The 26177-nt window shown below is 39.1% G+C and overlaps 1 protein-coding gene across 1 annotated transcript in view; it reads right to left on the bottom strand.

The window, feature by feature from the left end:
• Positions 1 to 383: 383 nt before the first annotated feature.
• spen (spen family transcriptional repressor) overlaps positions 384 to 26177 on the bottom strand; it is a 39276-nt gene continuing 13482 nt past the window's right edge. The window contains exons 4-15 of the mRNA XM_016283829.1: positions 12758 to 12918; positions 12385 to 12585; positions 12133 to 12284; positions 11914 to 12039; positions 11607 to 11720; positions 11357 to 11470; positions 10842 to 10942; positions 3070 to 10759; positions 2607 to 2954; positions 2302 to 2496; positions 2005 to 2163; positions 384 to 1791 (exon numbers count right to left, since the gene is read on the bottom strand). Coding sequence (XP_016139315.1) covers positions 1660 to 1791; positions 2005 to 2163; positions 2302 to 2496; positions 2607 to 2954; positions 3070 to 10759; positions 10842 to 10942; positions 11357 to 11470; positions 11607 to 11720; positions 11914 to 12039; positions 12133 to 12284; positions 12385 to 12585; positions 12758 to 12918 — 9493 coding nt within the window. The 3' untranslated portion in view covers positions 384 to 1659. The remainder of the gene's footprint in view (positions 1792 to 2004; positions 2164 to 2301; positions 2497 to 2606; positions 2955 to 3069; positions 10760 to 10841; positions 10943 to 11356; positions 11471 to 11606; positions 11721 to 11913; positions 12040 to 12132; positions 12285 to 12384; positions 12586 to 12757; positions 12919 to 26177) is intronic.

Genomic DNA, 26177 nt, shown 5'->3' with positions numbered 1-26177 from the left:
GGAACAGCAAAATACACACAAAATGATGAAATAAGATAAATCAGACAAAATTTTAAGATCGGCTGTTTTTGTTTACTCTTTTGTTTGGTATTTTAATATTTTAAATTTGTATATCAAAAATGTAAGTGCCTTCAAAATGACCATGAGAATTTGTAGTAACCCAATGAAACGGCAAAACTAAGACTCCGTTTACTTTCTGCATCGGTTTTCTTTACATACTTTTTACAAAACAAAATGACCCTGACATAAAAAAAAAAAAAGGAAGGAAGGAAAAAAGCAACACAAAATGAAAATGATTATTTACAGCTTGGCTCAAGGAGACACCAATCAAGAAAGTCTCTCATGTCTCCTGACAGATTTTTACATATTTTACGCCATATCTCCCCCCCCCCCACAAAGTATATTTACCACTTGCATTGCACTGTTCTTGTTGGGACATTCAGAGGTTTGTTCAAAAAAACAAAAAAGAAACCGCGGAAAACAGATTTGAACACTTCAGGGGTCCTAAGGACATCATCGTCAGTTAAGACCCCCCCCCCCCCAATAGTTACCGACATGAAAATAAAACAAAAAAAAAGGCAGAAATAGAACTAGGGGACAAAAAGCATAAAACAAGGCAATGTAAAAGCAGGCCTTAAAGATCAAGTGACAAATACAAAGTCAAGTATCAAAATAAAACTTGATGAATCTCAATTCATTTAGTTTTCTCCATTTAAAAATTATGGCACAGGATTGATTTAAAAAAACGTCAACAAAACAAAACTCTGAAATGATAATCAAGTGGTAACTGACACTTTCACGGTTGATGGCAATAGGTTGTCAATCTTGTTATGCTTGTCAACTGCTTTGAAAGTCTTTAAATATACATCATATTTACAACCAGGCCTTCGCCTGATTCACTTTTGCAATATTAAGAGGAAAGCGAAAAAAGTATACATACAATCCCCAATTGAGGCATCAAGTGTAAACTGTACAACTCACAATGCTCCCCCATTTAGTCCCTTTCGGAGATAACAAGGACTATAATGAGCCATTTCTACAAATAACATGGAAGTAACTTGTTTACTTATGATTGAACAGTAGCTGCTTTATATTACATTATATATATCTTTTATAAAATTTGTCAAAGGAATTCAATTGAACTACTTTGACTAGATAACATTTTTAGTCTCTACCACAAAAATGGCTGGTGAATGAAGCATGTCCAAGTAATAAAGTAAAATTACAATTTCAATAATCAAATTTGTACAAATTTGTTGATTTTCATAACATAGTGCAATGATTGGTCTGATTATTCTTCAGAAAAAAAAATCTTAATCAATAAAAAGTTTCTTAAAGTCCAAATAATCCCAAACATCTTCAGTGTTTTAAAAACCATAGGTACAAATCTCCAAAAGAAGAAGAAGAAAAGAAAAAAAAAGAGATCAGAAAATTGATCGTTGTAGATAGCTCCATTTATCTCTGTGTACTTTAAGGTGATACACAGTTAAACAGATGCAGATGAGTCAATGGATTAAAAGGCTGGTGAAAGAACAAAAAAGAGTGAATGCATGGCCAAAAATGAGTAAACTCGACTAACACTGAGGTGCTTTCCAGAGTAAAAAAAAAAGGTAAGTCCCAAAGGCTGGTGTTGGCATGTTGGAAGCTGGGATCTCCCTCTTATACAGAAGCTATAACAATCATAAGATGGGGAGAGATACTGGAGATGCTATTGAGAAGGTCCGGAGCGAGATGAGACAAGTGGCTCTCAGAAAACTCACAAGGAGGGAAAATCTGGACAACATAGGCTGGCTACAAGGAAAACAGAAGATAATTATTTGTTAGTGGAATGTACCATTTTAAGTCAGCAGATGGCTAAATTATTTATTTTCACTTATGAAAGCATTTAATCTTTTATGAGTGGTTAGACATGAGCATCGTGCCAAGCTATTTTCTTTCAGGAAAACTCACACTGAACTCGGTACTGCACATAATTATAATTGTCACATTCTTGGGAGGACTAACCTGATTTGAGCCTGGATTCGGGACATTGATAATTCCAGCAGCTTGTTTTGCTTGCAGGTAAGTGATGAAACCAGTTTTAAGAGCATGGGTCTGGTTGTGGACATCCTCTTGGTCCAGTCCACAAGGCAATGCCAACAGAAGGCAGTATTCATTTTCAGCCTAGGAAATTAATTAAAAACACAATTTCCTTTAAATTCCTAATACTGTCCAGAGATTTCATGAGATTTCTAACAGACATGTATAAATTAGACTTAATGTGGTTTGAGAAAGAGCTATAAAAGTAGACAGGATGCTTACAGTCATACGTCTTGTAACTCCCTCAAGTTGTGAGGCCTCTAAGCGCATTCTCTGGGCAATTCGTAGAAAAGCACCTCCTTCTGGAGGTGGCAGAGAACGGTGAGCCAGAACATTGTTACCAGACACAAAATGCAGCTGTACTGCTGCAGTGTCATTCTTAAGTGCCAGGTGACCTTGCCAAATAATTGGGTATTTCTGCTTAAAGGAAGACAAAAACACTGTTACAACCTAAAGAATTATTTCCACTTAACTTCTGATGGAAGTAAAAAAATAAATAGAGACAATAATAAAAAAAGATTACAAACCGTCAACAACTGCACCATATCAACAGACCGAAGTCCAGTGTGGTCAAGTTTAAAGTCTGATCGCATCTGAGAACTGACTGAGGATGTAGGTGGCATCTGGTTAGAAATAGGTCCTTGAGGTCCCTTCTGCACAGTGATAGGCATCTCCAATTTGGGTGTTATAGTCACTGGAGAAGTGTAAGAGGGGGAGCCAGTCTCACCCTGAACTCGTGGTATCTGACACAAATCCATGGAGCTTGGGTGTCGAATGTGAGAACCGTCAAGTTTTGATTCGCCAAAACTTCCCACAGACTCAATGGAGGAGACAGAGGGAACCTTATGTCTTTGACCATGATCAATTTGTGAGACCTGATAAAGCACGAACATTTGAAGTCAAGACAAGATAAAAAAAACTTTCATGGCTAATATAATTGTTAACAGTAATACTCAAATTAGGATTGTAGAGCACAAAACAAACTCTAACCTGTGACGCAGCAATTCCACGATTAGCCAAGTTAATTCCAATTACTGAATGACCTGGATACTGAGGATGGAAGCCACGCATTTCCCTGTAGTATTCAGACATGGAGTTTGCATTTCCATGATGAATCAATTGAACTCCTTGAGGAGATACCATCACAGAGCCAGGTGGGTGTCCTATTATCCTATTGTCTGAGTGAGGGGAGAGTGGCATCTTAAGCTCCATTGCTTTTGATGCATCCCTCACAGTCTGTGGAGCATTCTTTACTACAGGCGAAGCTTTAGAAGCAGATGATATGTGTGAAGATGACTGCATTGTCTCTGGTGTTCGAGTTTGGCGACTTTCAACAACACCTGAATGGTCAGTCAAATGCTGGTGCACAAGCAGACGTACATCTCTGGCATACTGATCTAGACGTAATGCCCTGTGATGCAGACCTTTGAATTCAGGCTGCATTACTATGCTTTCCGGTTGTAACTGTGGTGCAGAAGCTCTACGAAGTCCTTGAGGGAGACTCTGCATATCATCATTGCTTGTCCCAACAACAAGACCATCACCAGATGAACTTGCATGTGACTTCAGTACACCATCTCTGATTACTGCAGGCTGAGGTGTCGTGGAGCGCTGTGGAGGTGCAGATCGAGGCGATAATAGGTTTTCTGAACGGATTCCATAACCTATTCCAGATAACGATGGAGTACTGGCTCTGACATCTCCTTGGGACAAATGACCTATGGGCACAGACTGGGTGACACTATGAGGGGGCATGATAACTGACTGCTCAGCATGGTGTATATTTGACACATACTGAGATCTAGGGCCAGTTGGTCCCAAAACAACTGAGCTGGTAGGAGGGCAAACTTTTGGAAAGGGTGACGTAGAATGGCCTGACGCCCTTGGAGAATGTGAATCTTGCTTGGGTTGTGAGACAACTCTTTCATGTGGAGCACTAGGAGTTAAAATGTGATTGCCTGCCAAAGATGGGTGGCGTGGGCTTAAAACTGGTTTAATATTGAAGGTATGTGATGGTTTTATATCAGCTTTAATTGAAACGCTTTCAGTTGCTCCATTTTTCTTAATATGATGCTGCTGCATAATTGACTGACCGTACCTCAGAAGTTGAGGATGGCTTGTGGATTGTTGGAAGGTTTTCACAGAACCTCCTTGTTGGCCAGTGTGGTAGGATGGTTCGGATTTTTCAAAACTAGGACTTTCCTGATTAATTGAGGAAATAACAGGCTGAGCACTGAATGTTTGGCCAGCTAATACTACCCCTGGATGTCCATAACCTGTGGGTGTCTGTGATCCTTTTGGAGTAGAGGGGTGAGGTGGTGGTTCTTGTTTTATCTGTGATTTTGTTACAGACTGCTGAAACTCTATATCTACTGCACTGGCTGGTGGGATTTGACTTATTTTAGCAATTATCCGCTGTGGTCCCTCTGTCTTTTGTCCAGAATAACTCAAAACTACCACACCTTCGGATGTATTGACTCTCAAACCAGAACTTGACCCTGTGTTACAATGTGTGCTTTCAACAACAGGGCGCCCAACACTTCCACCATCATCAGAGGAGTTAAGTCCATACCTGCTATTATCATTCAAGCTTGTATGATACTTCTGCTTGGGTAAGGACATTCCAGAGCTACGGTTGCTTAATGAGATACGAGGAGTGTCCTCAAAATCAAAAGGCATAGGGATCCGACTAATGACTGAAGTAGCGGTGGAAGTTATAGCCAGTTTCTCCTTTAGGATCTGTGGTGACTCACATTGATGCAGAGGTGGCGGCTGTGGTGGTGCTGTACGTCGTACAAGTTGAGTAATAGGGCTAGGTCTGTCTTCAAGTAGAGAGGTCTTTAAAGGCAGCACAGCCTCAACTGAATTTTCATTATCAGATATCCGTGCATCTGCTAATGTGGTTGTGAACTGCATACTTGGGACTGCATTGCTGTTTGAAGCAGATACATACTTTGGTTCCATTAGAATCTTTCGCAATGTGCTGGAGCTTGGGTCAATATCAGAGGCCTTTGTGTCGGGGGGCATGGGAGGATTTGCTGGGGGTCCCCCAACTCCTGGTGTAGACAATGCCACACTAACTTGTGGTTTAGGCGGAATTCCTTTCTCCTCTGTTCTAGTGTTCCACTCAGGGTGTGTGAGAGGAGTTTTGGATGATGCAGGTGAATTCAGACAAGTTGTAGGTGAAATAAGGGCAGGTGCTACTGGTTCAGGAGATGGCTCTTGAGTCCTTAAATAAGAAGGACTGTTATTCCTAGAGTGGAAGGCAGATTCTTGAGGTTCAGGCTGGTCAACAGCAGGCTGTTCTGCCTCTTTTGGTGTGTCTAACGTCACTGTAGCTGTAGCGTCATGTTTACATGCAGCAGCAACAGTAACTACAGCTGCTGCAGCTGCTGATGTCGCTGCCTTAGGGTTGGCAGTTTGAATTTCTTCTGGGATAGATTCTGGAAGTTTAACTATAGTGGATTCAGGTTCCAGCACTGCATCATCAGTGATCTCTAATTTTCTGTTTAAAGAAACCTTCCGACCTCTGGATTTCTTTGGTGTTTTTGGCCGTGCTCTTCCTCCTTTTTTGACTGCCTCTGATAATGGAGATTCTGTTAGTGAAGTATCTGTGTTACTTGTTTGAGAAGATTTAGAGTCTGGAACCATAACACTATCTTGTTCAGATTCTACAATAGTCTTTACAGTCAAGTCTGTCTCATGTTCAATACCCTCACTTGATACTGGCAAAACAAGTGCCTCAGGTGTGGGAAGGAGGGCTGTGAATGTTGTTGGAGCAGAGAATCCATCTGCATCACCTGATATATCCTCAGCAGTAATGGAATCAATTGCAGCAGCCAGTTCAGTTTCACTTGCTGGATTGGCAGGCTTTTCTATCTCTGTCTCATCTGCAGGTTGTACTATAACAGCTGGTGTTAGGGTAGCTGGTTCCGCACGAGGTTCTTTGTAAGGTGCTGGATGCTGTTCATCTGTAAGTCTTGAAATATTCTCCACTGCCCTTTCCAGTTCCATTTGACGGGCAAGGAAGGCAGCCACAGGATCAGTAGGAGGCTCAATTTCTGAAAGAGACTCTTTTTCCTCAAGACTGTGAACATCTTCCTCTTTGTGGTAAATTGGGACGTTTAAGTCTTCTTTTACTAACTGTGTGGTTTTGGTTTTCAAAGACCCTTCCAAACTTACAGCTTTATTATCACCTGAATGAAGGGCATCCTTAACGGTATCCACAGTGAGATTAACAACATTGACAGAATTATCATCAGGCATCATTTTGGTGTTCCGTGTTGACCTTGATGCCTTGACTTTCTTCTGATCTAATGCCTGTGTTTTTTCTACAGAAGTGATTTCTATATCTGTTGATTTTTCCTCAGCAGGATGTGCAAGTTCCTTTTCTCTTTTAGATACGTTATGTTGCTTGGTATCGTGTGACAATTGTCCAACTTGCATTGAAGTTTCATCTTTGAATTCAGTTTGGTGATCTAGGGCAGGTGACACATCAACCGCTGCTGAATCTGACTGAATGGGTTCTGGGCTACCTGAAGCTTTGTCCAATTTCAATGTTTTTCTACTTTGTCCTGCTCTTATTGGTGAAGACTGCCCCTTTTGGGATCGCGGAGAGCGCCATGTCTCAGCTGTTTTAGATATTTCTCCACTAGTTGTTGACTCCTTCATTTCAGTGTCTTCACTCTCAGAATTTTTAGTCTGATCTCCCTTAACTGGAGACAAATCATCACCTCTTTTGCGTGCTTTGGGTGGACGACCTCTCCTACCAAGTGTGGTTGCCATCTGCTGTGTTGCAGCCTCCTTATCACTACAGCGTTTACGGGTGGAACGAGGAGGTTCTGTAATCTCTTTTCCTGGTTGTTGAGAAGCCTCATCCTCATGGGGTGTTGCATAGACAGACCGCACATTCCGTCGCTGCCGTGTTTTGCCATGGTTTGTGTTTGATTCATGGCCCTGCTCTGAATCAGCTGCATGAACAGGAGATTTTGCAGAGTTTTTGGAGTCAGCAATGAATTTTGTAGAGTCTCCTCTGGGGGATGAGGATCTTTTCAGCTTTTCTCGATCAATGCGTTCGCTCTTTCGTGTAGCTGGTTTCTCATTAGCAACTTGAGGGATTGGTGTTGGGGAGACAGATTTTACCTTTTTATTCTTGGGTTGTTTACGTGGTGGCTCTACCTGTTCAAGCTCAGGTTCTGTTTCTGGCAACTCCACATCCAGTGGGGACGCAACCTTGTAAAGAGAAGCATTAACAGGTTCCGTTTTTGTTTCTAAAAGCTCTGTGATCTCTTGAGTTTGACTGGGCTTTGAAAACAATGGCGAAGATGCCTGAAAAGGATCACATTCTGGCACAATATTACTTAGAGATGCACCAGGAGTAGGAGGTTTGACATCAATATCCTTTTCAACACTTGGGTTTACAGTTCTAATGGACTCACTCAGCTTTTCATTAGATTCTTTGACAGTTACATCTTCCTTTATCATGCGTTCAGTGGATGTAGTACTTACTGGAACAGCTGTGTTCTCCTCCTTTAGGCTAACTGATGGTGGAGAATCTACTGGAGCATCTTCTGACTGCTCATTCAATATTTCTTGACCATCTTTGTTTGTAAATGTAGAGGGCAAATCTGGCTTATCATGCTGCATCGAAGTTTCTGAAACTTTAGACAGAGACATTGTTGATGTTGTAGCTGGAATATGACTAACTGTTAACTCTTGGGAAATTTCTGATATATTGGGGGATGGCTCAAATTCTTCATCCAATGTATTTTCCTCCTCCTCCTCCTCCTCCTCAGTTACACTAATTCTTTCTGAAACTGGCAGCAGTTGGTTATTATCTCTTTGCTGAAGTTCTAAGAAGCGGCTATGAAAAAGTACTCTTGGCTCTTGAGAGAGGTCTGATCCTCCTGCTCCAGCTTGTTCCCCTTGGGAATCGCTTGTAATACTATCTTTACCAACTTTAACTTCAGGGTCATTCTTTTTCCGCTCAAGGTGCTGAAGTCGCCTTGAGTCCTGCTCAAAGATAGAGCTATGAAGGAAGCGTGACGCAAAGAGCTCTTGTCGTTCTTGTTCATCATGCTTGGCATCTTCCTTTTTATCATCAAGCTTTCCATCAGAATCAGAACGAATTTTCTTTTTCTTCATGTACCACGAAGGAATAGGCCTTGGAGTGGGTTCAGACTTTTCTTTATCTGTGCTATTCCGAAAGCTTTTGAATTTTGAGTCATGACCAAGGAAAGACCAATTTTCTTCCCTAGATGAAGACAGTGACTTAGCACGCTCGAGCAAAGCTTTGGTGTCTGGTGTTATGGTCTTATCCAATGCAAATTCATAGAACTTGTTCTTTTCAAGTGACTCAGAAGACTTCACATCTGAAAGCCTCTCTTCGTGCTCTCTATTGAAAGAGTTTGGCTTTAGTGAAAGGTGTCTGCTTTCACCATCTTCATCAGAGTCTGACTGAACCTCTCCAGGTTCCAAGTCACGTTCAGGACGTTTTCGGATACTTTCCCGTTTAACAATGCTGGTGGGGAAGCTCATTTCTCCTCTCAATGTGCCCTGCCTAATATTGCTCTCCCAACAGAACTCCTCTTCTGTCACTGATGTTTTCACTTTCAAAATTTCTGTATGCGATGAAAGCCCTTGGCGCACTGTGTTGCCAATATTGTATTTTGATACATCAAATTGCAAGCAATTTTTACTCATTGCCACAGGTGAATCTGGCTCTTTTTCCAGCAATTGTGATGCATCCTCAGCAAAGGGTGTCCCTGGAAGTGAAAAAAGTCTACTTTCAGGTTCATCATTTATGTGTTTGAACCTCTGATAATCTAGCTCTCTTTCAGTGCCAAAATCAAATTCAAATGGTCCTGACTTCTTTCGCTTGCTGGGTGGTGAATTGCCAGTTACATCTTGAGGTGGTTTTCCTACCTCGTGCACAAGACTTCGATGCTCAAAGTCCTCTGCATCGGTGCTGGGTGTGCTTTCAGTTTTATCAGATTTATCATACTCTAGCAATTGTTGCTGTAGGCGACGGTTCTGCTCCATTTGTTTTCTGCAACTCTGCGAGTGATCAATGTCTGAGAGCAAACTTTCTTTACTTTCAGAATCTCTTTCTATCCTTGAGGAGTGAACGTGGTAGCTTGTTAAGTGCTGCTGTTCTTGGTCTTTTGAAAACTCCATATCTACACTTCCATCATCAGAGACTGCAAGACTGAAACTTGGTTGACTATGAGCTCCAATAGTACCTGTCTTTTGATCAAGGCTATCCAAGTGATCTGTTGCCTCCTCAGTTGGTTCCCCAAGTCGAGCCTGAAGGTCTAGACTGAGGCCTACTGACATTACAGTGTCCAGCTCTTCTTTTGTAGTACCAACAGTAACCATCCTCTCTGGCTTCATCTTTTCTCTTTTATACACTTCTTTTCGTTGCATCTTTTTATCATAATCAAAGTCTTTCAGCAATGGTTCATCAATAATTCTCCTTAACTTCCCTTCATCCTCCTCCTGACTTATCCTTTTTAAATTGTCAGCCTTTCCAGAAGTTTCTTCAAAGCGCCTCTTTCGTGCCGCTAAGCGGTCAGCATCCACAGAAGAGCTAGTGTCAAATGCAAGATCAGTTTTGAAGTATTTTTTGTTTTTCACTTTTCCCACTTTATCCACAACCTCAACTTGACTAGCTAAGCCTTTCTCCTTGAGATGTTTTCCATGCTTAAAGAAATCTCTAGCCTGAGTCTCTATGCGGAAAGGCATACTTTTGTGATCAGCAGAGGGTGGGCTGGTTGGAGACTGAACAGGGTCACTCCCAACCTTTGTTTTTTGTTTCTCACTGAAGATACTGTCTATTAACTTCCCTTCCTTCTCCTTTACTCTTGTTAGCTGGACAACACAAGGTGGCAGATCAAGTTTTCCTTTTCCAGAGTAGTCTTTGTCTTTAATCAATGATTTGCTGGATTTACCTCGCAGAGTTAAGCTAACCTCTGGGCTAGTGTCCCTGTCAAGTTCAAGGTCTGGCTCTGACGATGGAACAGTAGGGGATGCAAGTTTTAATTTCCTCAGCTTCTGCTTCTCAGTTCTGTCCTTGTCCCCTTTTTCCTTACGTCTAGCTCGTCTGTCTTTTTCTCCTCCATTTCCACGCTCTGCTTCAAATAGTGATTTGTCTTTCTCTGATTTATCACTCCTATTGTGCCTCTCCAAACGAATTTTATCTGGCTTTTCAAATCGTGGTGGAGAAAGTGAGCTGCAGCTGCCACTTCGCTCAGATGAGCGGCTGTAAACATGATGTTCAGAGTCACTGGGAGGACGTTCAGAAAGGGATGGGGAAGCAGTAGGACTAGCAGGGCGACGTGGATGGGAAGGACTTTGATTGTGTTCAATTGTTCGTCGACTGTGGTCTCGTTCATGATCCGTTTCAAACCGTTCTCTTTCCCTTTCACGCTCTCTTTGTAAGTAGCTGTACTTTCGAATATCCTGCTCATATGGGTCTCTATAATCCCTGTATTCACGGGTGTCATCATAGTATCGTGGGTCATAGTAATCTCCCTGATAAGGATCCCATTCTGAATAAAACTCTCGACTTCTGGTAGGATATTTTCGACGTGGATCCTCTGTGTAAGAACCTGGGGTACGCACATTCTCATAGTATGCCCGTTCAGCTGTGAACTCATGATATGGCGGCTGGCGCTCATCTCTGCAAAAAAATTTAAATAAATAAAGTAAATGAATAAATATGGAAGGATGATTCTACAAAATAAAAGAAGTGTTCATCTCACCTTCGTTCATTTGTGATTTCATAGAAATCTCTTATGTCTTGTCCAGATGCCTGCATTGAACGGTAAAAAGCCATCTGGCTTTCTTGGTTGGCGAAGTCAACCTGCAAACAAATTTCATTAATTAACAGTGTTAGACAAAGTGAAAGTGAAAAATGAAAGTGACGTGACATGTGGCCAAGTATGGTGACCCATACTTGGAATTAGTGCTCTGCCCATCCAAAGTGCACACACACAGCAGTGAACAAACACCCGGAGCAGTGGGCAGCCATTTTTTTTGCTGCAGCGCCCGGGGAGCAATTGGGGGTTCGGTGCATTGCTCAAGGGCACCTCAGTCGTGGTATTGAAGGTGGGAGAGAGCGCTGTACATTCACTCCCCCCACCTACAATCCCTGCCGGTACGAGACTCGAACCCACAACCTTTGGGTTACGAGTCCGACTCTCTAACCATTAGGTCACGACTTCCTCCCCAGAGACAGTGAGTTTGTCAGTGGTACAATTCATAATAGATTACAGACCTTTATTTTATTTCCTCCAATTTTCCAACCCTTTGTTTCCTTGACAGCGGCCTGCGCATACTCTATATTATTATATAAGATGAGGGCCATTCCTTTTAGTCGGTCAAACACAACCTAAATAAAAAAATAAAAAAATGTATTATAAAGAAAACAAGTGAACTTCAAAATGCAATGCATTTATTCTACTGAAGAAAGAAAACTTTTAATAATGAAATTTTTAATCAAAGAAATTAAAGAAAATTTAAATCACCTTTACAACATGTCCATAACGACAAAAGTGCCTTGTGAGATACTGTTCAGTAATACTGGAGGACAAGCCATCCAACCATACACATGTTGTAGGCATACTCTTGCCAAAACCAAGCTGAAGGAAAGAAAAATTCACATTAACTCAACCAATATGTCTTGTGTAATCTATAGTTTTTAATTACAATGAGTACAAAATGAGTACAACACTCCTTTTCTTCTTTTTCCTCATTGTACTAAATGAGGATTGGCTGTTAGCTATATGTAACATAAAAAAAAAAACTCCAATAATAATCTGATCTCATCCTCACCTTTAACCTGTTGTTGCCAAGGTATTCACCATCCATTTTCTTAATTGCTTTGCAGACACTTGCTATGTCACAATACTGGAGAAAGGCATATTGTGGGGAACCATTTACCTTTTTTATATCGATATCCTGGTAAAAACAGAATATGTACATAAATTGTACATTAATACAGTGACTTTGTTTTACACAATTTTTAAATCACACTTTCAAATGTCTACTTACAACAATCTCTCCAAAACGCTGAAATATGTTAAGCAGGTCATGATAGGTTGTGGTTTTCTCCAAATTTCCTATGAATAATGTCCTTGTAGCTTTGGGGTGAAACTCATCTATTCGTTCATCCAAAGGACGGAACTCATTCTCACTCTCTGTTTCTATTGAGCAATAGATTAGAGAACAATGTTGGGTCCAATGCTACTTCAAAATCTAATATAATAACAACAACATATTCTGTACTAAATGCGAGGAACCCACCTGGGCCATGCCAAGCAGTGACATCAATTTGCATGCCAAAAAACAGCTTCCCTTTAGATGCACTTAGAGCTTTTTCTTGATCCTCTTGCTGGCGAAAGAACACTAATCCATATCGTTCCTCAGAGGCACCATGAATTTGAACTGATGTGACTTTGCCATGTTTCTTAAATTCATGGAAAAGACCATCCTTCAGGCTTGTATCTAAAATAGACAGGGAGAGCATAATTACATTATTATTAGGTGCTCTTAGTAGATGCTGTCTCACCAAAGCGTATTGCAAGATAATGCTTAAATTACTTGGGAAATATGTTTTTTGTTTTGCTGTTTGAAAAGTGCATGTCTTCATTTTGACTTAAACTCATAAAGGCCTCACCAGTTGAGCGCACAGGGAGGTTCTGCACTTTGATACCAAAACTTTTGCGAGGTTCATCTTTGTCCAGTGAAGGTAGGGGCTGAGCAGGAGGGGCAGGTACAGCTGCTGACTGAACAGATCTAGCTGGAGACTGATCACTGGAGCTGCTGCTGGAATCACTACTGTGAGAGAAGAAAAACACAAACATGCTTAGAATGTAGACTGTAACAAAAGGTGAACACTAACAAATACATAGTGCCATGAAAATGCTGTAGATCAGAACTTTGCAGGACAGGATGACTATCAGTCAATATCAACATAAAGCCTCAGAAGAAGGGTCAATCCTTTAAGGGAATTTACACAAAAAAAACACTACTAAACTTATAGTACATATAATAAAGATAATATACAGTAATACAGTTTATTCATGCAGTTTGTTTTCCCACCTCAGAGAGGCACTGTTGCAACAAAGAAATTCTGCTAGTATTGCAAAAAAGAAACAGTGCCTCTCCGTGATGGTGAAAATATGTACACTCTATGTTATCTTTTTTGGCCACTGCAACAGAGTATTACAGAGGAAAAAAAGGTGGATATCTAAATATAATTCCTCTACTCGCACACAAAGGACTAGCAAGCACACCTGACATTTATTTGTATGAGGCTAGGTTTGTTATTTTCAAGTAGTGAATAAATGCTTAATTTCGCTACATATTCAAATAGCCACTGACAAGCAAAACAACTGTGCAAGCTACCAAATGACTCTATGAAAAGCTGAAATTTGTTCAAACTTTAATCAGTTTATTTGTATAGAAAGAGCCAAGCACTAGATTTTACATATAATAATAATTAATAAATAAATAAATACATGCATATCTTCACAAATCCATCTTTCTTTCATTATGCTTTTGAATTTAAATCACTACATATTCGATATCTTCACTGCCTAACTCTGACACTTTGACATTACAGTGGATACTCCTTTCCTCAATATGATTCAGCCATATACATGACTTTCCTTTTGTCTGTTTACATCTTTGCACTGCCCTCTTTTCTCACTTGCTCTTTCTCTCATAAGTGCGGCTGATAGGGGCTGGCCTGTGGGAGTGGGCAGGGAGCCAGCAGTGGCTAGAAATTTCCAGTTCCAACTGGATCTCACGGGGGGTGGGGGGAGCTCAAGTGGGCAGTGTGAAAATACACCAGCCATTGTTTCTTAAAATTCCCCTACAGCATTTTCTCCTCAAGAAGTGTACAATACAACTAGCATATAGGAAAACAATATGCTTTTTTTATGCACAGTGGCCCTTTATTTATAAAAGAAACAACTCCACATTCATAAAAAAAAGGATTACTTGCATGTTAACAAACAAATATAAATATACGACAGCACTCAATTCCTATGGAAACTCACAGCTAATAATACAAAAATGGTTGTTTGTTGCATGCTCTAACAAACAAAACTTTATTTATACATATTAATTACTATGGTGCACCAAAAATAAAATAACGAGAAGAACATTTTCACCCTCTGGGCGATTATCTCTCTGATAAATTATCCTTTGGTATCCATAACAAAAAAAAAATTTACATTTCCATTCCTGACTTGTAAATCATAGGTTTAACAACATTTAAATAGTCACAGACATTTTTGGTGTTTCCTGCTAGTGAAAGGATAGCAAAGAAAGCTAGCTACTGCTTTTCATTGGTCTGCTGATATTTGTCTCTGCCTCCCTTACACGGTTTGCTGTGTGGCTGTTGCACACGGAACAGCTGTGTCTAAGAGGCATTTTCTAGAGGTAACCATACATAGTTTTAAAAGACACTGAAGAAAAATAATGTGATCTTGCAGTAACATTTAAAGAAGAACAGACACAAGCAGAAAAATCCAATTCAATTCACGTTTATTTGTATAGCACAACAGAAAATTTAAGTTTCTACATTATGTTTAAGAGTAGCTTATCAGTGGTGAAAAAGATGTTCAAAATGACCTATGTCCAGTCTCCAGAGAATTGATGGCATGCAAATCTCATTGCAAGTGAAGGTCTGTGTTGAAATCCTAAAGCAACAGGGCCATCTGTCAATCACTCTCAAAATGCATCTTGCACATAAATGGTTCTGAAGTATCAGTAATTGATGGCTGACCCAATGCCTGTAGCCAGTTTCTGGCCCGGTCACCATCACAGGATGAAAGAACGCAACATCAACTAGGTCAGTCAACATCTCACGTTTGAATGTGCCCCTATTATGCCATTTCGAATATTGCCTTTTATGCTGTGTGTAATGTAGCTGTATGACTGTGAATGTAAACAATCTGCAAAGTTGTAAAGCCAAATGTGCACAATAAATAAATGTATTGTCTCCCAAAAGAATCGACTCTGAACAGCCGAAACAAGTCGTCAGTAATTCGAATCCCACTTCCCTGACGGCTACACATCATGAGGTAACGCATAATGCCTGTTTATGTTCTATGTTGTTCCAGCTTGACCTGCCCTCAAACACTGTAGCTTGTTTGTGTGGTTAACATCATGCCGTGTGCTATGCTGTGAAAGTAAATTCGTTTTATTTTCACTTCTGAATGATTAAACAGCGAAGAATCAGTGGTTAAAATTTACAGCAGTACATCCCCAATCTTTTTTTGTCTTGAAAGATGGCTCAGTACTAGGGCTGTGCGATTAATCGAAATCGTCATAAAATCGCAATTTGAGCTTGCACGATTTTACACGCCCCGACCTCCCGCAGTATGCTATCCGAACCAATCAGAATTCAGCGCGCCTACATGGAACACGAGAACAGAACAGACCGGGCGGGCATACAAACATAACGCCAGGTTCACACACTCAGTCTGTGGTGTGTATTTTTTCCGCGCCCATGTTAACGGATCAGAGCGTTCACACTGCACGCGATTGCGCTCCGGCAGTGCGCTCCAGGAGCGGTGCATCTGCAGCAGTCATGCTGCGATCGTTTCCGCACGTAATCTGACCCCTTATTTACACTGCAACACGTCTCTCCGCGCCGCTTCGCTAAAGATAGGCGCCTAGGCTATTTTTGACGGACGCCGCGTCCAAACTGCACAGCAAATACAAAATAAAAGTAAAAAAATCATGTAAATTACAAAATAAATACCCTGTGCAGACTCGCGATCGTATTTCACGGTCACATATCTTTGGAAGGAGGCCAGAAATGGACGACGAGTGGTTCATTCTCGAAATACAAAAACACATGGTGTTGTATGACATCATAAATCCTTGTTACAAGGACAATATAAGCAACCAAACATCATCTGACAGGCAAATCACGTGGTCTCGCGAATCCTACCGCTGTGCTTCTGATCCGCTTCTGGTGTGAGTTGGCACCGCGTGAAGGACGTAACAAAACATCTTCGGAGCCGTAACGCGCCGCAGACGTGTGCAATGTAAATAAGGGGTTATTCTGCTGTGCTGCACACGCTGAATTAAAGTGACCGCGCATTATTCGCGGTAAAAATTAACATGGATTGACACGGAAATGTAGTAATTACACCATAAATGCATATAATTAAAGTCTACTGTTTCACAGTCAACACATGGCTTTTTGGCTAGATTTAAAACAAGGAAAAGTGCACTTTTAGATAAACAAGGCAATAATAGATGCCACTCGAAGTGGTAGTTAAACTAAGTTATATTTATTGAGTTTAAACATAAATATGTCTATGAAAGATTGTATTACTGTACTGTGATAAAAGAGAATCACAATGCTGAAAAAGCATTTTCAGAAACAACGTTTGGATTTGAAATCCAAATAATGGATAAATGTTGTGTTTGTGGTAAACAGCCACGGATCAGGAGCGGACTGCAAACGCGTCCTGTGCGAAAGCAAAATGAGTCCGTGCTGCTTCTGCACCGCATACACATACTGTATACGCACTGCAGACGGAGTACATGTGAACTTGGCGCAACAAATCTAGTTCAACATCTGAGGCAACGCCACAAAGAGCTCTATGACCAATGCATGGCAAAAAAAAAATCCCTGGACACAGGATTTTTTTTTTTTTTTCTGCCATATGTCTATTCTAGAGACATTTTGTTACACCTTTACTTAGTGATTATTTTGCCTTATGTCTGTTCTAGAGACATGTTACAGCTTTTTGATAAAGCTCTAATTGGTTTTCTTTTGGAAATATGTTTCAAATTCACACTGAATGCATTAATGACTGTAAAGCATGTCTGTGTGTGTCAAAATCGTGATTAAAATCGAAATCGCAAAATTGATCAAAGAAATCGCTATAGGTTTTTTTTGTCCATATCGCACAGCCCTACTCAGTACCCAGTTTATTTTGACCAGCTGGCTCCACTGAATCACAAACTGTACATATGATAAATAATATATATTTATATTTTCTATCAAGCATTCAAAATACGGAACTATGGCAAAGGGCATATCGTATCGACCAATCACAACAGACTGGGCCAGCTGGCCAATCAGAGCAGAGTAGACTCACAGAAAGGGGGGGTTTAGAGAAATGAATCTTTAGAACCGCTTCGAACCAATCGTTGGAAAATGAGTTCTTGAGATAACTAAAGCGCTTTTTGACCTTGCATGCATGTAAACCTTTTGTAGGAGACTCCCAAAACAATATTAGGAACCTTAAAAAAGGCATAATACGGGTAAGGCCTGCTGACACAAAGACATGCACTTTGCGTGTGATTTGTCTGTTCAGACTAGTGCAAAAGAAACAGCAAACATGCTGAATGATAAAAAGCAAGAATTCAGCATTACACAGGACAGGGGCACATGATTTTCAATTTTCACAAATTTGGTATTTATCAAACAACATCAAATACAAGAATACAGATACAAGTAAACTGGTTCTGCATGTGAATGTTTGTGCTGGTTTGGAATGAATTCAAATTAAATTATCACACCAAACATTTGTCTTGGTGTGAAAACGCCTTTCGAGTTTTATGACTAGGGCTGGGTATCGTTCAAAATTTTTCGATATCGATACCTTGACTTCGATACCGGTTCCTGAACGATACTTTTTTCAATACCAATTTTATGAAATCAATTTTAACAAGATTACACTATCTAAAAAAAAAAAAACTTTGGTTTTATTTTTCAGCTTGTTGATACAAACTCAAAGACTCATCTCCTGAGCCACTGTACAAAGGAACAGACTGGAACCAACACAATAAATCAGTGCAAAATAGTTTTAATAAAGCTCAAATAGTCTTCAGTTTACACATCTGTTAGTGTTCGTTTTAAAACGCATAGCTCAGACAGAATCATGATTTCTATTTATTTTCCACTGATTTACTGATAGCATTAGCAGCTTCCAGCGCTGTCTGCCTGTGTTCTCTCTTCAATGATCGCTGCTCCGACTCGGAGGTAATAACATTTAATTTCAGCAACATTACATGGCCAAAACACACATTAGATGGCAGGTCCGGATTTACCTATTTTCGTGACGTGACATTTTTGTGCCCCCTTCCCTATTAACATAATAGACCTAATATTATCACCTAAGCAAACAAAAATATTTCTTAATCAGTGGAAACCGATACAGTGTTTTCTATCGGAATAAGCGCTTGCGTTCAGTCAATAAAAATCGAATAGTTCTTAATTTGTTTGAGAACTTGGTGTTAGACAAGAAAATAGTTTGTAATTTTTTACCCTATTGTTAGTTATATTTATTTGCTCAATGTCTTGAGCAATGCGTAAATCCGGCCCTGTTAGACGGCAATCGGAAGTTATTACAAACACTCGATGGTGGTTTAAAGTGAGTTTTGAGTAAAAGCGGAATATAAATCTGATTTATTGTCTTATGTAGCATGATGCTACAGTTTGCATGAATGGTCACATAACGCGCTTTCGGTCGTGTAACGTTAGTGTGAACGGACATCTGCATATGATCGGAACTCCACGCAGCTCCAGCGCTACTCTATACTGGTGGTATTACAGTACCACGAGAGCTAAAGAGAGCAGCCTGCTCCGTGCTCTTTCGAATCGCTCTCGCGGATGAGCCTCTAGTCGAACACACCGGCAAGTGTTGCAGGCTTATTGGCTCACTGACGCTGATGAGATTAACCCCTTAGGTATCGAAATTTGGTACAGAACGACAAGACGTTTTTCGATACTCGATGGTATCGAGGCAATTCGGTCGGTGCCTAAAAAGTATCGAACTCGATACCCAGCCCTATTTATGACTATATGTTACATTGCCGTTGTCATTAATAATTAGTTCAGTTGAAAATACTGGAAATTAGATAGACACCTTTCTTGACATTTGGACCATTTATGTATGATGTCATTGTTGTTAAAACTGGTTTCCAATTACTTCCTGCAACTGCTAATGATTTACTGAGAAAGCACCTCATCTACATGTTTGTTTTTCACCATTTCAACAGATATATTTCTTGGTTATGCATTGTCAACAAAACAGAGGTGCAAGCCATGAAGTCTATGAATTTAAGATTCACCCAGCTGTTTAGTGATAATAACATGCAAATGTTTCACCAGGCTGTATTTATGCTGTCCATAAAAAGAGTCCGAGTAAAAAAATAAATAAAAAAATATTTAAAGTGACCCTATTATGCCATTTCGAATATTGCCTTTCATGCAGTGTGTAATGTAGCTGTATGTGAATGTAAACAATCTGCAAAGTTGTAAAGCAGAAATTGCATGATAAATAAAGTTATTGTCTCCTAAAAGAATCAACTCTGAACAGCCGAAACGAGTCATCAGTACTTCCCTGATGGCTACATGTAACAGCTAACACATTTGCATAATGTTCTACATTGGCCGGCCGCAAACTACTTGACCCACCCTCAAACACTGCAGCTTGTTTGTGTGGTTAACATCGTGTCGAGAAGATGCTGTTAAGTAAATTCGTTTTATTTTCACTTCGGAAAGATGAGAATGCAAAGAATCAGTGCTTAAAATTCTTTCTTTTTTTTCACACTCAATCTTTTTTGTGTTCCCATCATTTTATTGACGACTGCTTCTCTAATCTCGGAATTCACAAAACGCTTGCTCATGAAAGATGGATCAGTACCTGGTTTATTTGGACCAGCTGGCTCCACTGAATCACAACCTATAAGTATGATAAACAATAGGTGTTTATATTTTCTATTGAGCATTCAAAATACAGAACTATGGCAATGGGCGTATCGTTTCCGACACGCACTGTATGCAGTAGACCAATCACAACAGACTGGGCCATCTGACCAAATCAGAGCAGAGTATGACCAAATCAGAGCAGAGTATGCTCATGGAAAGGAGGGGTTTAGAGAAACTGAAACTTAGAACTGCTTCGAACAAAACAAAATTAGGTGATACTAAATGCATATTTTGAGAAAACAAAAGCGTTTTTTGAACTTGCATGCATGTAAACGTTTTGTAGACTCCTAAAACAATATTAGGAACCTTAAAAATGACATAATGGGGACACTTAAAAACAATTATTGGATTAATTAGGGATGCACCGATATGAAAATTTTGGCCGATATCGATAATTCTTTATTTATGAAAGCTGATAACCGATATGTTGGCCGATAAATCTACATCAAAATTTTTATGTAATTTTTGAGAGCCTGATTACAAAAAAAATCTCAACATTAAAAGCCATGTCCAAAACACTACAATATAAATCAAACATAGGCTATACAGTTTGAACCAGTGTTTTAAAATTAATTTTACACTCCTATTACCAAATTTCATTACCAAAAAACAGACTTGCTGCAACATGTCATCTGTTCTGTTTTGTTTTAGTTTCTGTATTCCTGAGTTCCCTTGTTGATCTGTTCCCTTAGTTGTCAATTAACTCCACACCTGCTTCTGTTCTCACCGATTAATTTCCTCCAGTTATTTAAGCCCTGTGTTCTCCTGTTTGTTTGTCCTGTATTGATGTTTTGATGTTGTATTCTTCCCGTGATTCTCCTGTATTTATTAGGGATGTTCCGATCCGCCTTTTTCGCTTCCGATACCGATTCCGATACCTAGGGTTCAGTATTGGCCGATACCGATTCCGATCTGATACCAGTGAAGTTTTTTTCCCTCATTTAAATAAATGTAGAATTTATATATCTCTGTGTGTGGAACTGATAATCATTCTTTCACAATCTACTAGATACAGACTACTTCATTATAAAGAAAAATAAAATAAACAAATAAGAAAAAATATAGGCCTATGTATATTTATAATCTATGACAAAAATGTATCAAACTAGGTTAGTGGATAATTCGGCAGCAAAAGTTATTCTAGAAAAATCAGTGCACAATAATTTTAGAAATCCAAACATTTAGTGAAAATCAATATTTTGTGGGGAACAAATAAAAGTGTTGCACTAAATATGGTAAAATGTTACACATTGCTATTTGTATTATTATAAAATCTATTATTTAATAATAGAAGTTTAGTCATTAGAATTAAAACTTGGTAACCATGAACTTAGGACTTGTGCTGATGCTTTTTTTGGTCATTCAGTGGTCCTGTAAAAAAAACGAACAATAACACCGATAAGATATTATTATTATTATGATACGAATTCTACTAATAAGAACAATATAAAAACAAACTAAGGATTAATGAGCTACTGGATTCATGAATATTAATCAGGTTGTGTGCGTTTGCTCGAACTGATTATAGGCGAGCACCAGCCAATGAGATTGCCGTTTGTGCACTAGTTCCGTCTACTACAGGAAAATCCGGCGGTTCTTAAAAGCTGAAGAATTCCAAAGGAACTGTTATTTTTACAGGAAAATACAACAAAGTATATCGTTTACATGTAGTGCATCAATTCTGCATGTTATGCAAGACTCTCGCTCTTTGCGCGTGTGAGAGAGAGAGCGACGGCGAGTTGTGTGAAATACACAAACACAGGTGCGCTGCGCATCCATTCAAATGAACTGAAAAATATCAGACCGCTTGATGGAGAGTGAAACTCTGAAGTGCTCAGTCAGAGTGTTCTGTGAGTGAAAATATATCTGTGCTAATCATATACTCAGCATCCAACTCACACACTGGTGAGTAAAATCTGAGAATTGATTAGCCATTGGCTAATATTAGACATCAATTAGTTGCCCAGAGTTAAGATTTATTCGCATATGCGAGTGATTTACTCGCAATATAGAGGGTTGACAGTCTATGAGCACGAAGCGCTTACAATGTGCGCACATTAAGCGCATTGTGTTAAAAACTGCAAAGCACAAAGTGAAGAGAAATTGATGCGTAGTGTATTATATCTGTGCAACAGTTATTGAGCCTTTCTTTTAACAGTTTTAAATGTCAGTTACTGTGCACGTTAAAAACAATTTATAATCTTTTCTACGCCCGTGTTTTGTTCTCACAGACACCCGGGAGCAAGTAACAAAACAACATTAAACTCCGGCAAGAAGATAAAGTCCTTTTTGTAAAATCATAGACATGTATTTACAAATCAAGTATAATGGAAACACAGAATGATCTTGGAGAGAGCTTTACCGAGCTGACTGCTGTAACCGAACACGACCAGGGTTTAAACTTTAAAGGCTGAATGAATGACTGACAGCCACAGCAGAGAAAAGAGTTTAAGTGAACTTTAATGTAAGGACTTAAATTTTTTAATTCATATGTAGCTCACATTAAGCTATCGTATGGCTTCAGAAGTAACACAGAATAATTCGCACAATCTCTGCCCGATCATACCCGATCCGAGAAAAATGGCACTATCGGAGCCGATACCCGATATGAATATCGGATCGGCGCATCCCTAGTATTTATGATTAAATACTACTTATTCTCTACTCCATCATTCGCTTTTTAGACTACAGCCACAGGTAACACTTACAAATAAATAAAATAATGCTTAAAAAATGCAAACAAGACAATGGACAATTTTACGTGTAAAGAATCAAAAATGCATGTGCCATCGATAAATAAAACAGAATAGTCTCTGCACAGACAATAATGAAATGAATTTAATTAAACCATATTGTTGATGAAAATAAGATAAAAATAAGAGTTGTAATTAATAATGTATCAATGATTTTGAAAAAGAGCTTTTTAATACCACCGTTTCAAATATCAGCATTGCTATTTTAGCTGTGTGTGCTGTAGCTGAAGAGCTCAATTCAATTCAATTTTTGTTTATTTGTATAGCGCTTTTCATGATGCAAATCGTTGCAAAGCAGCTTTACAGAAAATTAAAGTTTCTACATTCTATCTAGTAATAGCTTATCAGTGGTGACGATCTCAAGTTGATGTCCATATGGCAGAAATATATACGGTAAAAGTCAAGCAGTTAATGTCATGTAATCAAACAGACGATGAACACTATTAACAGCAATGATTATGTGTTGCGATCAAACTTATAGCAAAATTTGGAAGTTTTTTTTGTTTAAATGAACACCAGTAAACTGAAGCACTTTGTTAGCGGGTTATTTAGGCTATGTGAAAATTAGATATTTATACAACATAAACAATATTATAACATATATGCACAAAAAGACGCAAAGTCAGAATGTGCTACTCAAAATGTGTAACTCCTGTTGTGGACTTCCCGTAACAACGCGCTGAAACACAGCAAATAAACCCAAAGAACTTACAACTTTTTATTACGGTAATGTTCTCTTTATAAATGTTATGTATATGACATTCCCAATTATAGTTATTAATGTTGTGCATTGCTGTTTGAGCTGTGTGCGCTGAAGCTGAATGAACATCGGTAAACTGAAATGCTTTGCTAGCAGCTTATTTAACTCAAAGAAATGCATCCTATATAAGATTAATCAGATATTTACACAACATAAACATAATATTTAGGGATGCACCGAATGTTCGGCAACCGAAATTATTCGGCCGAACACCGAAAGAGCTTTTTTTTTGCTATTTTCGGCCGAATAATTTCGGTTGCTGAACATTCGGTGCATCCATAAATATTATGTTTATGTTGTGTAAATATCTGATTAATGTGTGAAAGTGAAAATAAATTGTACCGAACAATGATATGACGCAATCAAATAGCAACCAGCGAAGAGTGAGAGGCGCTATAATGCAGCACACATGTCAGCAGTGTGGAAGCATTTAAAACTGTCCGAGAAAGACCCAAAAATCATTACAAGCACAGACAGCGAGAGACTGTTTAGGACTGCAGCACATGTCTTTGTGATTGTTACTGGTTTACTGTATGATGATAGAAATCGCGAAATGGGCTTAAAGGGGTCATATGATGTTGCTAAAAAGAACATTATTTTGTGTATTTGGTGTAATTAAATGTGTTTATGCGGTGTAAGGTTCAAAAAACACATTATTTTCCACATACTGTACATTATTATTTCTCTTCTATGCCCCGTCTTTCTGAAATGCGATTTTTACAAAGCTCATCGGTCTGAAAAGCGAGGTGAGCTGTGATTGGCCAGCTATCCATTGCGTTGTGATTGGCCGAATACTTCAAGCTTGCGACGGAAATGTTACGCCCCTTAACATATTGTGATGCCGTGTCCCGGCCGGAGCGAAGAGACAAAAACATTAAAACCCATTATAAACGAGGCATTTGTTGCATCCAGTGGGGACATAATAATGGATTTTTACGCGTTGCATTGCATCGCGCCGTGTAAACATAAAACCATGTCTGCATTTGTGATCGGAGAAATGACAAACAACAAGCGCTACTCTACACTGAAACACTCACGTTTGAATCATCAGTGGCAAATCCTTTAATATGAAAAACTTACTTACAGTCCGTGTGGTTGCCGGGCTTGCGGCAACCACATTCATTCATCATTCATAATAAGTGTTTTTATTATAGTATTATATAATATATATATATATATATATATATATATACACACACACACACACACATACATATATACATAAAATAGGGCTGCACGATATATCGAAATATCGCAAATGTAAATATCGCAATATACATATCGCAACGGCGTGCACCGTTGGCACAAGCCGCATCTCGCACAGAGTCTCTTCAGTTCTGCCGCACACGTGCAAAGCGCGTGCACACACAGAGAGACGCGTTTCAGACCGAGTTGATTCGTCTTTCGCATCTCCTCATGTTTGAACAGACACACATACACAGAATTATGTCAATAGTACGCTTCTCGACGATCATTCTCGTAAACGCAGTCGGTTATGTTTTAAATGAATGTAAACAGCGGAGAAAGAAATCGGATGTGTATCATTACACTGGATCCGTGCAGTTGGATTTAAAGGGACAGCAGCCTATAAATACGTGCTGCTGAATGTCACTAATGTTAACAAAACGGCTATAACAAAGATTAATCTAAATTAAATTCATACAGTGAACACTATGCAGTGTTATTTTACACTTAATTATTACATTTCTGTACCTGAATACTACGGTTTATTTTATCTATGCTTGTAAATTGTGTATTTTTTTTTTCACTGACTTCACTTGCCTTTAATCACGTTTGAACTTTCTCAGACTATAGTTTTTGCTGTGGTATATGAAGAAGTACTTAAAGTGTGTGGAAAGCAAAGTTACAATGATATAAAATTAGTGTCATTAATTTTTTTGTTTGTATGTTTACATTGATGTTAAATTACATTTTCTGATTTGTGACATTACTTTTTAAGTAATGCTAAAACACTGCTGGTCATTTTCAGAAGTTATAGTGATTCTTTATTTTCCAAGAAAGAATGTGAAACTAATTGGTTATATAATTTTCCTTTTTAAATATTTTAAAATATAATTTAAATAGATTTTACACACTTTAAGCAATATTGTATCGCATATCGAATATTGCATTTTTAACAAGGTATTGCATATCGCATTTTTCTTCAATATCGCACAGCCCTAACATAAAATAAACAAAATTACAATGTACAATTGCACAAAAGGCTGCAAATGCACAAGTGAACTTAAAAGTGCTTGTCATGAAGGTAGTGAATGCGCTCTTCCAGTAAGAACACGCTAAAACAGGGGCAAACAAAGATTCTACAACATTATTTTACAGTACATGTTCTCATTTAAATTTTGTGTAGCCTATGACAGACTTGCACTTTAACTGTATTTTCCTTTTCGAAGTTACTCCAATATTTCAAGCAATTCAAATCCATCATGGCGAACAGTAGTGCTGTGTTCAAAATATCGATACGACGATGTATCGTCACAGAGATTTGACGATACGAGTATCGATACAGCTGGCCCTGTATCGATACTGTGGCACGTGTGCAGCAGTGGACCACGCTTAATTTTACAACGTTTAAAATTGAGTAGAAAAGTGCGAGGTTTCTAAAAAAGAATGAATAGAGCATCTGTTAATAATCTGGCCGCAGAGGAACACAACGGGGTTGCCTGATATAAAAAGACGTAATCTCCAAAACAGAGCTTTACACTTGCGCAATACAGAAATATCTGCTAAACGTGCTACTTATCTTTGCCAACCTGGCAACCCTGTGCACACGCGCTCTCTCTCCACTGAGGATAAACGCGCTTGCTTTCTGAAAACA

Source organism: Sinocyclocheilus grahami, unplaced genomic scaffold (assembly GCF_001515645.1).
Source record: "Sinocyclocheilus grahami isolate Dianchi unplaced genomic scaffold, SAMN03320097.WGS_v1.1 scaffold177.1, whole genome shotgun sequence".
Taxonomy (NCBI): Eukaryota; Metazoa; Chordata; class Actinopteri; order Cypriniformes; family Cyprinidae; genus Sinocyclocheilus; species Sinocyclocheilus grahami.
The sequence above is the reverse complement of the archived record's forward strand: the minus strand, read 5'-3'. Positions and strand labels throughout refer to the sequence as shown.